Genomic DNA, 15,879 nt, shown 5'->3' on the forward strand with positions numbered 1-15,879 from the left:
TATCACCAGGAAGTCGTCTATATATTACGTCGCATTACATAGCATAAATTACCTGATTTCTTAGAGTCGAATAGCTCACCCTATTCGCAGACTCTTAACAGATTTTTGATTATATGCTTGTAAACGGAGGCATACACGCATGTGCGGCACTGGCAAACCCCGCCCTCTCAAAGCCATTTCAGTTTTTGGATGTTAGGAAAAAGTTTCATTTCCATTCAAGAGGGACATTATTTCATTGTCAGTTGGTAACGTACTAGTATCACCATTTCAGATAACTTAAAAAGATGGGCGAAATTACGATCCCTCGACAAATGTTCCTATGGAGCGTCGCTTCAATATATATGTGCGCTTTTGCATCCCTCTATATCCAAATTCCAGGTAAGATGTTCTAAGACTTATAAAAGCACATGCATTTAAAAAAAAGAAAGAAAAAGAAAAGAAAGGTTTAGCATTTCTTTGCGAACAATCGCATATGGCACGTTCCAGCCAATGAAAGAGGTGTGCACGAAATCAAAAGTTGGCGTCTACTATCGCATAAACTTCAAGGGTGTTGGCCACTCAGCTACCCAGACTGAAATGCACGACTAGTCGAACTGCAAACTATTCAAAGGTTTCAGATACAACATATGAAATTTTTCTTTCGATTGCCTCCATCTTGTCAATTCTTATCAAATTTGAGGCCGCGTTTCAGCAAAAAGAGAACATATACGTCATTCTCTTGGGAAAAGAGACTGTCATGTTAATTCAAGCTAAACAAATACGTATTAACACAACCCTTTAATTATAAATAAAATACCGATTAATGTCGGAGGGTCTTTTGTTAAAAACGAAACCAAATGTGCAGATATGCAATGTATCATGTTGTGGTTGGCTACTGGTCGCTACTACCGTAAACTGAATTTTCATTATTGACATCGTTTTTTACTATTAGACAGGATTTTAAGTCTGTCAGCGTTGGTTGTCATACAGCCATTTTTGTCGTGATAAACTCAGGTATAATTTAACAAAAGTTTCTTTTATTGATGCAATATTTTACTTTATATATTCAGTAACGTCTATATTAGCTATTCAAGATTATACAAACACACAAAAGTAATGTATTTTGCTCCCTATACATATTTATTGCTTGCCTTTGTTTAAAAAAGGCACGAAGATAGCAGGTTTACAGGTTTCTTAAGGGGCTTTAAGTGCTTTGCTGTTTGTGCAGATCCCGCTTAGTCCCTCCATGTGGACTTTTGGGAGACATGCCAGTTAGTGCTGAATCGCTTGCGTGGTGGACTGACTCGTCATCATTCTCTGGGTGCTCCCTTCACGTGCGCACGGCATTGTGTCCTTCCTTTGATAACACTCCTTTATGTGATCAGAGCTCATATGTTGGCTATTTTGACTGTAGGCCTTTAGTTGTTGGTGCCTTTTCATTGATTTTCTTTATTTCATCTCTCTCTTGTAGAACACTTTCCCTAAATCCATCAAGTGGCCCTTTCCTGAGCACAGGGAGGCCTGTGAGAATACACTGTAACGGCTGTATCTCCACCCCAAATAAAGTGGGGGGTGTCCGATCTGTTAAGAGAATGCCTGTAGTCTGTGCATGTCTGACTTATACCTGCTAGTTAGTCAGCAATCAAGGCATTATTTCAAACTGCCTGATGAGTAGCAACATTCTTAGGAGGAGTAGTTTTTATCAGGGCTGTGGGGTCGCTACACAAACCCTTCGGCTCCGACTCCAACTCCTCAATTTATGGTACCTCAGACTCCACTAACCCAAATTTGCTTCTGATTTTGATTCCGACTCCGTGACTCTGACTCGGATTCCACAGCACTGCTTTATTATAAAGAACTGTTAGCAGTTCTTACTATTCTTATTATGCTTTATTATAAAGCAGTGCTGTGGAATAAGTACGCAAAACCTTCAACTCCAGCTCCAGCTCCGACTCCTCAATTTATGGTGCCACTGACTCTGACTCCACTAACCCAGTTTTGTTTCTCATTCCAACTCCGACTCCATGGCCCTGGTTTTTATTGTCAAGGTACTAAGATAAGTATTGTTTCTTCACTGTCCAGTAGAGGTTGTTGGAGGCCCTAACCTTTTGGGCTTGGAGCAGTTTGTGTCTTTATAAACTGACTGACCCTGACTTGAGGGTTCAAAATGATGTCTGAGCCTGAAAGCCTGTAAATCATTTAACATTTTGAAGTAATTCCTGACCGTAATCGTGAAGTAGTTAGGATAGAATTCAGTTTTCATAAAAATGCCATCAACCAATGTGGCCATCTTTAAAAAACACCTGCTAACAGTTCTAAGAATTAAAATGCAGTATGAAGAATCAACAGTGCTGATCACAAGTCTTTGTTTAGCAACTCTGAAACTCTGGAAGATCCAGTCTTCCCTCTGCTCTTTTGTTTTCATTGAAGTGGGTGGGACATGAACTGGTGGTATAGTGAGATATGAATATATTCGAATGTGTATCTAGTCACTGATTGAGGAACTTGGATACTCTTCAAGTCAGTAATTAGATATACTTTTTTCTCTTACCATCTTTGATAAAGAGACCTAACAAATTGCTCTGTGTTTGGGCCAACTCACTTACTTATTGGTCAGTTTTTTAGAGAAGGAGCTGGCTGGCAGGAGGCTGTGGAAGAATACTCTCTTGTGCCAAGTGAGTGTAAATCAAAGAGAGATGAATGGAGTGGTCATGACTCAGGCTTTGGCTTGAGCATAGAACTGAGATTGTTCCTTCCCTTGTAACTAAGCTGCCAAACTATGATCACAGACACACACATACTTTCTTGTTAGGTGTGGCATTTGTGCCAGAAATGTGGAAGTGCAACAGTTGGCTCTTGGTCAGACTAATCAGGAACTTCTAGAACTGCTGTGGTTATACTAAAGACTCATCATATAAGATTCATTGTTTTGCATATTCAGTGTCCTCAAGTATTATGACTGGTTAGAGCATACAGGTCCTTTCTGTGTAGATAGTTAATTCTTGCTCTTGATATAACTGCCTTTTTCTCTCTCAGTACATTCTGGACAAGACTCAGAATACTCCCCTGTCCACTTGGAGCCTTACTGAGTTACGAAGTTATTTTGCATCAAGTACATTGCTTAGAGGACAAAATCTTTTTGATTGCCTTGGAAAAAGACAAGCGGTGTCCAAACTCAGTTAATTCAACTTCTACTTATACCAGTCAACCTGCAAGTCATATTTTTAATAAACCTTGCCTTGTTGGCCATTGTATCTTAACAAAGACTTTGAAGATAAAGCATCTGTTATTTGCAGATCAGGTAAAAGCTACAAGAGTGTTTTTTGGTGGGGGAAACTGATAAATTGCTCAAATGTTAGGTGACAGTCAGTGGAATATTTTACAAATGGTGAAATTACAAACATTGAAATTGGATTGTTGCTCACAGGGCATCTGAACTCACCCTTCTTTTCTGTTCCAATTTTAATTTTTTAAACAATATTCTGTCTAATATCAGAAGGAAATCCTTCCAAAGCAAATAATGACTATAATGACTACTCCATCGTGTTTCCAACTTCTTTTTAATGCATATGCAGCTGTCGTGTAAGGGATTATCTGATGCTGATGATGTTTTTGGGTAAAACTACCCCTATAAGCTTTCTTTAAAAAAAAATAGCCTAATGATGAGGTACTGAGCCATTACTCTGTCTGTTCAGCTGGACTCTGAGTTTATTGTTTAAAGGTGAACTCTCATTGTTAGAGCTGCTTTGTTTAGCGCTTTTCTACCTAATGACTGTTTGCGTGGTGCTCATGCAGTATTCATCAGATGTACCTTAGCAATAAAGAGTCTTAACAAAAACAGTTAACTAAGCTTGGATCCCGCAGAGAATGAAACTGACTGGCTGTCTATGTCCTTGTGCCTCTCAGTGGTCCCTTTCCCTGTCTTGTTGCTGTCTTGTTTTGTCTCTCTCATCCTTCCTCTGTCCCTCTCCTCTACTGACCGCTTACCTTGGATTCAGTTCAAAATATGCTTTTTTATGAGGTGAGGCCACAGTCCCTCATTAGCTACAGTGAAGTTCAAGCCTTCGCTTTCTCTCTGTTGTACACACACTGACCAAATCCCTCACTCTGTGCTTGTGTGTTTATGTCTCTGTCTGTATGGGGCAGGTTTGTTTGGAGATAATGGCGTTGTGCCAGTGAGATCGATTATGCCAAGGATGGAAAAGCCTCTTCTGGAGCAGCTGCAGGAAATGCCCACCCTGCTGTGGCTGGCACCCTATCTTGGTCTGGAACTACAACAGGGCCTTGAACTCATCTGCCTAGTGGGGGCGCTGCTGAGCCTGAGTGCCGTGCTGCTGAAAACCCTGAGAAACAGCCTAGTGTACCTTTGCCTATGGGCTCTCTATTTGTCACTGTACCAGGTCAGTCTTCTCTCTCTGTTCTCTGTCTCCAGGTGTATGGTGTATGTCATGTCTATTCAGTCTAGCAAAAGACAGTATGTGATGCTGTTTTGTTTGCACTTTGTGAAAGAAATCATACAAAAAAGGTATAGAAACATTCAAAGCCAGGGACAACAATTAATGAAGCCACTTATGAAATCCTATCAGGTACAAGCAATGTAGGCTACTGTTGAAGCATCACTCAAATTGAACTTTTTTTCTTGTCATACAGGTTTTGCACAAAGGACTTCTTGTTTTTGAGTGGTAAGTTTGAGAATTTGTTGCTGTATTTGTCTGCAATGTTTACATTTAATGTTCTGATAATATGAATAACAATCCAGCATTTAGAATTCAGCAGGAGAGAGAATTTCTCAAGTTCTCTGGACTTGTCTTTGATGAACTTTGCCATTTTGCAAATTTGCAAGTCAAAGCCTCATGAGCAGTTCTTGTGACTCTGTCTGTATGTGCAAATGTGAATGATATTGACCTGTTATAAAAGCATTTGTTTAATTTTCAACAGTTAAAAGTAAAATCAGTTGATTATTAAAAAAAACCTTTACAGGCAGGGATGATTAGATGGAGTTATTCCTATTTTGTTTTTGCCTCTGAAGTCATGTTTGGATGGGCAGTTACAAAGGCCAGAAAACCACTCTATAAATTTAGCCTTTTTATTACAAGGAACTCTTTGATGTTTGAAGCCAACAAACATGGTTCACTATACTTTTCTTTCCTCATAGTAAAGTGGTACTTAGATCTCTACAACAAAATTTTCCTCACACTAAGTTGCAAGAATGGACAATATCTGCTGTTGCCCCCTCACTGTGCGAACTATTGCTAAATTTGAGAGCTGTTGTGCATTTAGACCTGTCCTGGATTTTAGTGTGTCTGTCAGTGTTGTGCTTGGTTTGCTTTTGTGTCGCATCTCTCCGGGCTTCAATCTAGAATAGTATTTTCAAGGATATTTTTGTCTCCTCACCCACGCATGTGCCCAAACTGTTCGGTTGCGAGTGAGCCAGTGTTGTGAGTAGGTGCTGCTGTGTGCTGGCTACACTTAGAATCCGTTTGTCTTTCTGACATTTGCATGCCATGCCCACATTTTGAGTGCTTCCAGCTTTTTCTTGTGTGATTCTTTTGGGGTCTATGACTTTGAAGAGGACGTGATGTTTAGCCATATTAGTACTTTGACTAGCTGTAGTTTTGTAGCTTTCTGTGTATGTTTCCGTCAGTCCTCATGTGCTGTGCTTTTGTGATCCTTGTTTTTGCCGTGCCGTAAAGTTTTCGGATGTTACAGTCTAAAGTTCCACTGGTTGATGTTCTTGCTCAAATATAAAAGGTCTGTAACTTGTTCCAATTGACATCCATCAACAGCTGGAATATGCTCTTTGCTGTATGCCATCTCTTTTGTTTTTGATACACTGGGTTTCAAACCTTGCTTGTGGCTGTTCTGCTGCACTGCACTTACCAAGGCCTGGAGCTGATCCTTGCTGTTTGCTATGGTTACCACATCATCCACATAACAGAGATTCTTTATTACTCTGCCTCCAATCTTGACTTCACCCAAGCATTTCAACTAGTGCGTTGTGTATGATTAGTATGATTATCATATCTAGTTTAGGATAGCGCCCTTTACCCCTGATTTAATTTAAGGCAATGGCCTGAGCTCTTTTCCAAGAGTGGATCTCTCCTAATTCTTTTTGTCAGTAAGTTTAATGATTTACTGAATTAAATAAATTGCACTAAGGGTTACAGAATGTGGGTGTCACTCATTAAACCAGTGCTAAAGATTCCCTCATCTAGATAGATTATAAGAAATACTTTATGAATATAATTGATTGTGTGTCTGTTGTACTTGAAATAGTAAGGAAAGTTTGATATTGAGGTAAAAGAAATGAAATAAATAAACAAAAATAACAAGCACAAATAGATTTTACAGGGATTGTAGAAGTCAAATACTGTGATTAAGTGTTCATAGCAACATTTATCACAATGCAAAGTTTGTAAGTTTGATACAGAAAAAAAGTAAGTATGTCAGTCAGTATAAAACCATACCAGTGTAATAATAGGATATATCAACAAATCAACATCAGTCCAAAACCACCCAAACAAACCCAGTCAGCAACTCAGAAATACACACCAAAACTCAATGTCGATTTAAATAAAACCTTATCAGTACAACACTATGTTATATCAATGCGTCATTTCAGTTAAAGCTGTCTCAACCAATTCAATTCCTGTAGGAATCTTTTACAAAGCAAACACAAATCAAATGAAAGACACAGACAATGTGGGCCCACACGTGCACACTCACATTTACTCACTCACACACACAATACCCCAACAGACAAAGGAGAGCCCTCTGATCGTTGCAGGCCTGTGTCGTTGCTGGTGAGGCCACAAAACAGCTTGTCTGAGCCAGAAAAAAACAAAAACGTACCTCCTTTCACGCACAACAGTAATTGATGCAGTAAGCCAGTCCCAGGACAGAAGTCCAGTGTTGGAGTGACAGGGATTAAAAGACAACCAAGACATACAACGTGGCCAGAGGTGGTAGTAGGCACACCTGGTGGCCTAAACCACTATCCGGTGTACCCTGAACGTCCGATGACCAAGACTGACCCAGAACTTCACGCTAGGTTAACATCTACTTCAACCGATGATGGGCTGGCTTAACAATCTATGCCAATGGTTTTCAAAGTGTGAGGCACCCCTCCCCGGGGGGCACCAGAGAGCTTCAGGGGAGGCACAGTGTAAGAAAAAATAACTGCAAACATCTGGTTAGCTAATTTCAGCGTGAGGCAAAATCGATCGATTTTTAGTACGTACAGTGAGAGAGAAGACAAGAGTCTGGGACGGGCGGATAACGAAGGACGTATGACCGTGATTGTTTAAAGTTTGGATCTTCATGAATTGGTTCTGATGGTGCTCCACTGCCACAGTGAGTTATTTGCAGAGAGGTGCTAGCTAATGACAGTGTGAGACCGTGTGAACTTCAGCGTCATATTGAGACTAAACACCGAGAGCACATGTGGAAAAGATTTATGCACGATGTTTAGACAGTGATATGAAAAGCCGCGCTACGCATGGTGCGCAGTGATGATTTCGTTTGGCGTCCGACTGACTTTAATGTGTTCAAAAATGATTTGACTTGAGTAAAATTGCACAAATAGGCCTAACAATGTATGATTTTGTTGAATTGAGGTTATTTTAGTAGGGCTAGTTTTCAGTCTGTTTTCAGTTTAGTTATTGGATTGTGGAGGATTAATTGTTAAATAATTTTAAATAAAAGTAGCCCCTGATTAAGTGTGAATGTGGGAGAACATTTTGTTGAGTGTAATAAAGATTTTTTTTTTTTAAATCGATGTTTAAACGTCCTTCAGAGTGGAATTGTGCTCAAAAAGTGTGTGTTCAAAAGATGTTTAAAAAAATAAAGATATTTGAAATTGGTAGCGCTGTCGCCTCATAGCCAGAAGGTCCCAGTTTTATTCCTGGCTGGGTGGCCAGGGTCCTTTCTGTGTGGGGTTTGCATGTTGTCCCTGTGTCTGCATGGGTTTCCTCTAGGAGCTCCGGTTTCCTCCCACAGTCCAAAGCAAGTCAGGCAAACTGGAGACACTTAATTACCCCTAGGTGTGAATGTGTGTATGAGTGTGTGTGTCTGTGACCCTAATTACGATAATCGGCTTGGAAAATGAGAAAGATGATAATGTTTATAATGTTTTAAAAAGATTTTTAAAATTATAAAGATAAGGGGTGGCAGCTGTTTTTCTTTTCTCTGAGGGGAAGCACACTTTCCCACACTTTGAAAACCCCTGGTCTATGCTAAGAAATATTAGCTAGCAATAACAGTTGGTAGCCTACAGCAGATGCTATCAAGACTTCGGTTTGAAGTCTTTAAAAATAAGTTAAGACACTGTTCTACATAAAACAAAATCAACACGTACACAGTTCTCGGATGGACAACGGGACAAACCAAAAGAAAGGCTTTTATCTTCAGTGAATTTACCTTCACATTTGAAGCATAACCTATAGCTGTCTGTCAACTTGCTGGCATCTTATCATCTCATCATCGCCAGCATCAAAGCATCTCACTTCCAACCATTTAACACTTTTGATATTTTATGGAGCTAATCCCTAGTGACTTGTTTTCCTATAATATATATATATATATATAAAAATATAATTTTTATTTATTTATTTATTTTAATTGTATAAATTATTCATTTTCCCCTGGACCACACACACACACACACACACATATATATATATATATATATATATATATACAGGTGGTATTTCCCCAGATTTTACACTCCAGTGCTGAAAAAGGGGAAGAAGGAGATAAAGAAACTTGAAAGTTAGCCATTTGACAACCTAAGTGGTTCTGTTGTTGACTGAGCAGTTCATCCCAGTGAAGACATAGCTCCTTCACCTTCCCTTGCTACTCCTACCTTCTTTTCAACTTCTCTTTTCCAATCCTTTCTCAGGGACAGACTGCTGTTGGAGACAGGATTTCTGGCCATTTTGGTGGCTCCATTATTGCGGAGTGTCTCCTCTCCGAGTCACCATGATGCGATGACCTTTTGGTTGACCCGATGGCTGTTTTTTAGACTGATCTTTGGAAGTGGAGTATCTAAGCTGTCCAAAGGTGATACCTCCTGGTGGGAGCTCACAGGTACACACAACCCTGCTTATCCTGCAATTACTGTACACTCCTCAATACATGTGATGTAAACGTCCTTCTTTAATAGTTACAACTTAATGTATCTGTCCAAACTCGTCCTCCATGCCCTGTTTACAGCATTAACACATTACTTTGAGGATCAGGCAAGCCCCACTCCTTTGGCCTGGTATGCTTACCAGCTCCCTTATTGGCTGCTGAAGCTATGCACCATTGCTGTGTTGGAAGCAGAGATTATTATTCCCCTACTGATGTTCTTTTCTCCCATTCGCTGCCTGAGATTGACTGGGTTTTACATCCAGGTATGTGACTAACTACATGCGTATCGAATTCTTTGTGTTTGTCTGTGTCTGAATCTGAGTGTGCATGTGTGCGTGTGCATATGTAGGGATCCGTGGTGAGTCCAGGAAAACGCAGGATTAGTATAATTGTACTCCTCTGTGTAAGAGCAAAAGCACTTTCCACAACCATATATGTGATGTTATGTAACACTGTTCTGTGCATGTCTATGGACAAGCACGCAAGTGTATGGATTTGAACATGAAATGAGGTATTATCTCATTTCCTAGTGCTTTTCTAATCTACATAGTCAAACTATATGTTGTGTAACCTGGGCACAAGGAGAGACCCCCTGTTCTGACTCTCCCCATAGATATTTCTCCAGCTGTGTCAGATGCTCCTGGGGAACTGGAGTCTGCTGAACCTGCTGACTATTGCTCTGAGCTTCTCATTGTTGGACGATGAGAAAGTCAGGTCCTGGCCGAGCCCCCAGAAAAAGAAGAAAACAAAGAGTATGAGCCCACACTCTCCACTCCTTATCTACTCTGTGTTCATGCTCTTCCACTGGTTCTCTTGACTTTCAGTGTCCAAACTATCTTAAAGGGTTAACCATAACTCTTTCACAGTGGAAACAGTGAATCTTAAATTAATTTATCTTAAACAAAAAGGTATGATGTGATCTGTGATGTTATCTCAATTCTTAGGGTATAGCTCTCAATGTTATCAAGCAAAACTTGTTAAACAAAGGAAAGAAATTCTTTGAATTCAAGTTTAAATGAGTAAGTTATAGGTGGTGATATCACTGTTCTTTTCCTTATTTTTGAAGAAGCCATAAATTCTGAACCCTTAGGTGTTTCTGCCACCTGTTAGTTCTCTAATCTAACTCTGAAGGGTCGATTTTACAGCTTAACTCTCAAGGACATTAAAAGTGAACCGATTCTAGGAAACTAATAACAAAAAACGAATTTACTGATATTTATTACAATCTATTAGCAAATTCTAATATCTCAATGTCTCTGGGAATTGATTGTTATGCATCATTTGTGGTCTTATTTTTAGATTATTACTGAATATTAAATAATAATTAGATGTTTAGACAGTAACATCTCTCCACATTTCTCTCTCTGTCCCCATCCCAACCCCTTTCTCTCATTCAGCCTGGAGTCAGACATTTGTCTGGCTCATTGCTTTGCTCATAGAGCTAGCTGTCGGCCTCTTGATTCTGTACAGTGCTAAATGGCTCTTTGGGCTTCATATTAACTGGGAACAGAAGACTGTGTCCTCCAAAACTAGTGAGTGTTTTATTTGTTACTGTGGAAGTGAACTGCATTTTATTTCCAGCTTTATTTCATCAGTTAGCAGTAGTATGACATCACTTACACACAACTGCCTTGTTACTTTAGTGAAAATCTAATTTTTTTCTGAAAGCTTCTCAGTAGCAGTCTATAGGTCTCCATGTTTCAATTTGCTATCTGAAGTTTAAGGAACACTTTTTGGCCGTGTCTGCAACAACAGTTCCACAAAATAAATATAATTACTTATATTTCAGTTATTGCTTACTTTATCTTTGAATGTGCTGTGTTTGGCTTTTCAGACTTCAATGAGAAGGATTTTGAGTGGTTTTTAAGGACAATTACAGTGCCCAGTATTTGGATTGGAGTGCTCTCTCTCACCTGGGAGGTGGTGATCGCACTGCTGGGGTAAGTTTCACCTCACGCTAGGTTAGTTGTTATGCATTCAGTGTTTGGGTATAGTGATTGTGTTTGCAATTTATAATAAAAATACTAGAGGAGTTCAATGTGTTACAGTGTGATAGTCTGTTGATTCCTGGTTTTGAATTGAGGATCCAGAACATCTGCTTATTTGTTTACAAATGTAAATATGTTGAAATGTGTGATTGTGACCAGTTCAAAAAAAGATTATTTTCCGCCTGTTCTCTTGTTTTTCACCTATTACAGTATATCAGAGTTCATAAATACTAAACACATCCTTGTGCGTGTGACTTATATTCATGTTTCCTGTGCCATTCATCTTAGGTGTTTCTGTGAACGAGGCTTCTTCTCCAAGCTCTTGGCACTTGTTCAGTGGGCTGTCTTCACTGTTGCTGTGGCAGGCATGTTTGCACTTAGTTTGGTAAGTTAGACTTGACAGGGAATTTTTAAAGAAATATGAATGTTTAACCTCCTGTGTCACAGTCTGTAAGATGAGTTAAGAAATTGGGGAAATCCATTTGAAATATGACGAGAATAAGGTATTCTTGTTGTTTGGTTTAAAATTGTCCTCCTCCTTTTTTGTCCGTTACCTCAATCCTCTGTATTCATACATCTGAAATGTAGTCTTTGTATCTTTTTTGTTGTTGTCACTGGCTGTGTTATTTGTCTGCCAGTGGTTGCAAACTTTCAGAGCAATAGACTACAAAGTACGTAAATATCTGATGCTTCTGAGATTAGCTCTCTCATTATGCAAAGTCAAGAAAGAAATAGACATATACAGGAAGTAAGCACTTTGTTCTCCATGAGCATATTAGTTGAGCTTCTAGTCTCATTTATACTGTAAAGCAGTTGGTGTGTCGCTCATATACGTAAACTCATGTTCCTCATGAAATGTATTCTGGGGAAATGAGTACTTTGTTCTGAAAACTTTTTAAAAAGTGTTTCTAAAGCACATGTGGATGTAATAAAGATGCTGTACATTATTGGAATATTTTGTCAACTGGCGCCCTCTAAAGTCCAACATGTTGACCATATATTATATTAGCATTACGCAAAAGTGGAACACTACCTGTCATATGTTACTAGTTTCTCTTTAAATTAAAATAATCTCACAAAGACTCATCATTTTAAATTTAAATAATCCCACCAGCTTGTTTTACCTTCCACAGACAATGAATTTTAGTCAGTAGTAAAAGTAATGTGTGTAATTATTGTCCATTTTGGATTATAATTATACTGACAGTCTGACAGCCTGCACCATTTCAGTCTTGTTCATGAATAGGATTTTGATTGTACTATTCTGCATTCTGACTTGTTATTTTACCTAGTGCTTTCTGTTCACCGTGTCTAACTGGGGGACTCTGTTTTGACCTCAGGTGCCATATACTGCCACAAACTCTGACACAGTCAGTAATATTTTACCGGAGCTGAGAAAGGCACACAGTATGATGGAGAGGTACCAGTTGGTCCATGCGTATGACATCAGTCAGAAAAGAAGTGAGGTTGATGGTCGACCAGACGTCATTTTGCAGGGCAGCAAGGATGGGAAATCATGGATGGTAAGGGAAAACAGTGATTTTTTTGGGGAGGGGGGGTAATAATTGCCTTGAGGTCCAACTCTGAACTGAACTGAGAATTGATGATGAACTCCAGTGCAATTCTTGGGATTTGAATTTAAGTTGAGATCAAACCCAGGATGTAGAATTAGAATGAACAGTGATTGCAAAAAGAAAAAAATCTATTAGATGGAATTGCTGGAGCTCCAATCACAATGCAGCCATCAAATCATGTAAAACATAACATTCAGAATAATTCGACTGATGTAATTATGTTTTTTAGCTGCTGTTGCTGTCTAACATGTGATGTTTGGGCCCTAATATCTGGCTGCTCTCTTTCCCCTGTGCGGGTGCAGGAGATCCAGTTCATGTATAAGCCAGATAGCCTGAGCTCAGCTCCACCCGTGCTTATGCTTCATCAGCCGCGACTGGACTGGCACATATGGCAGTTGAGTAGTTCATCCCACAATGAGAGTCCTTGGTTCACAAGCCTAATACTGCGGCTGCTACAGGGCAAGCCAGAGGGTGAGTATGATCTGCTGGGAGTGACATTTTTTTCCCTCTTCCACCAGAATACCACACCTGCCTGTCAACTTTTCTTACTGGGTCATTTTGTTTATTTTTTAAATTCACCAGAAAAAGCATCATTTGTAGTAATGATGATTTTTTTATATAAAAAAATATTACAACTTTTATCTAAAAGCCATATATACACTTATACTTTTTGTGAAGGAAGTATTGTGACAGCCTCCTTTTAAAGACACATGTTTACCTATGAATGACTGTATTCTCTGTCTCTCCAGTGGTAAATCTAATTCAGGTGGATGAGGGCCAGTACCCTTTCAGTAAGGAACCTCCAGCCTTCATCAGAGCCCAGCTCTACAACTACCACTTTACAAAGTCTGAGGGCGATGGGTGAGCATAAATATTATTCAATATTCATTGATTTAATTCATCCAGTTGTTTTAATCATAATGATATAACTATACTTATCTGCTAGGTTATGATAATAATGCTATGAATTAGGGGTGGCCGATATTTCGAATATACTCAGTGTATCGTGGCTTGTTCTATGTGCGATGTAGTAAAGGACTATATCACGAACATCGAGTACAAATTGTCACGTAATTTTTTTAAGCCACTGGCATGAGACTCGCTGTGGCGTTTCACTTCTCTTGCTCTCAAAACACAAAAAGAAATAAACTCACATACATACGTCACACACACACTCGCCCACCTATCCAGACCACTCTCCTGGGCGAGTGTGTGTGACATATATAGGTGAGACGTATGTTTTTGTATCTGGAGGGAACGGAAAGAGCCTGGGGAGAGCAGAAGAAGTGAAGCGCCAAGGTGAATTCATATGTGTAGAGTTCGGAAATGGTAATAGAAGATGGAGGCAGACATATTGGTTCCGAAATGAAACAGCACTGGATCCATCGTCTGGCAGTGGATTGGGTATCGCAAGGAAGATGTTGAATAAATACTGTTTTGTTAAATTTAACTTGGGAGTGATTTCCCCCTTTTTGCATGCAAGTTCAAAATTGTTCCAATAGAAATCAGTAATGAACATAAACAAGAATGTTTTAAGGCAGACGTATATTACTAGAATCATCATACTGGTATGATTATATGCATCGGAGGGTTAAATCAGGCATTTATTAAGTGCTTTATAGGAGATCTCAAAACACCGAGATATATATCGTGTATTGTGATATAGCCTAAAAATATTGCAATATTATTTATAGGCCGTATTGCCCAGCCTTACTATGAATATTGCATTATTAAAATGCAGGTTGTAATAATGCTAATAATTTCCTGCTGTGACCAGGTCCCAGTTACAGAAGTGGTGGAAGAGGCAGTATGTAAGGGATTTCTATCCCACTGTGAACATTAATGACCAAGCAATGAAGAGCATGCTAAGTCAGCTTGGACCAAAGGTAAATGGATGGTCATGGATTCTCAGTGTGTTAGCTCTTTGACACATCTCTGTGAAAGCATTGCAGCAAATATATCAATGATTTTATACTGATTGAAATCAATAAGATGTCTGTTGGGGGTCACCAATAGACTTCCTAATACAAACTTTTTTTTTTTTGCATATTTCAAGATTCATTTTGTCACTTGCATGTTCTTTTTAATGTGCGTTTGGCTCTCAAAGACTCATCCCTCGGTTCATCAAAATATCATTCTTGCCGGTAGACACTATATGAAAAGATTAGCTTTTATTGTGTCGATGCAACAAGGTGATTGATTCAAACACTGAAGTATGACTAACAGAACAAAATGTAAATGGCAGTATGATGGTTATGAAAACACGAGTGGGTTAGAGCACACCTCAGTTCAACCTTGTATTGTAATCAAGAAACTAATCTATGTGTTTTTCTTGTTTTGTCTATGAAGGGGGATGTCCACATCCAGCCTAGTATAGAGTCCCTTTTATCCCAGGCCCTGGTGCTGGTTAGGGACCACATAAAAGGCCTCCCGGGGCACCTGGTACTGATTAGCCTCTTTGCCACAGTAGCTTGCCTCTGTCTCCTCAAGTTACTCCTGTTCAGGCCTTCTGTAAGCCAGAAAATGGAGCCAAGGAGTAAGAAGCCCAAAGATGCTGCTGGGACCTCACAGAAAAGCGCAGCATCGTCCAGTCGGGGAGGCAGGAAGGAGAACAAAGAGGAGAAGGGTCAGGACTCAGACAGAAGTCCCCGCAAGAGGAAGTGATGTCACACAGTGGTGATGTCACACAATGGCCGTGTTCAGTCCCATCCAGCCTTTCGTCTATCAGGATAGCGTGTGAGGGGTGAAGTTACTCTCAGGTGTTACTTTATTTACACTCCTATCACTCTCCACAGTCACTGTTACTAAGTCCACAGTCTCTCAGTTTAATGATACTGCTGCTTTAATTTACCATTTCTTGTCTGTCTTGAAAACTACAGTTACGTCTTAATGGATGATGTTTACCATCATTGTCAGGGATATGAGGGATGTTTTTCAGTCTGTTATCCTGTTGTTTTTATTAACAGTTGCATTCTTGCTGTGTTTAAGAAGGTACTCTGAATGACTTGCTTTTGCTTGCTTTAAACAAATCTTTTGTTTACTCTAAACAAGGAGTTACATGAGAAGGAGCACTGGTTTGATTCAAATGATAATAGCAACATATCAAATATGTAAAATGCAATTTCTTTTTCCTCCAAATGCACTATGATTTATTGTATGATTTTGGAATTTATGCACGAACTTGCTACAATTAGGTAGGCTCTTGC

The 15,879-nt window shown here is 39.4% G+C and overlaps 1 protein-coding gene across 1 annotated transcript; it reads left to right on the forward strand.

The window, feature by feature from the left end:
* The first annotated feature begins 284 nt into the window (after nt 1–284).
* lmf2b (lipase maturation factor 2b) lies at nt 285–15,337 on the forward strand. The gene is made up of 14 exons (XM_030771915.1): nt 285–378; nt 4,126–4,403; nt 6,940–6,944; nt 8,879–9,066; nt 9,193–9,374; nt 9,725–9,863; nt 10,509–10,643; nt 10,946–11,051; nt 11,388–11,484; nt 12,440–12,622; nt 12,976–13,144; nt 13,423–13,534; nt 14,451–14,559; nt 15,023–15,337. The coding sequence occupies exons 1-14, from the start codon at nt 285–287 to the stop codon at nt 15,335–15,337; spliced, it is 2,112 nt and encodes a 703-aa protein (XP_030627775.1).
* The last annotated feature ends 542 nt before the right edge of the window (nt 15,338–15,879 follow it).

This window comes from Chanos chanos, chromosome 1, assembly GCF_902362185.1.
Source record: "Chanos chanos chromosome 1, fChaCha1.1, whole genome shotgun sequence".
Classification (NCBI taxonomy): Eukaryota; Metazoa; Chordata; class Actinopteri; order Gonorynchiformes; family Chanidae; genus Chanos; species Chanos chanos.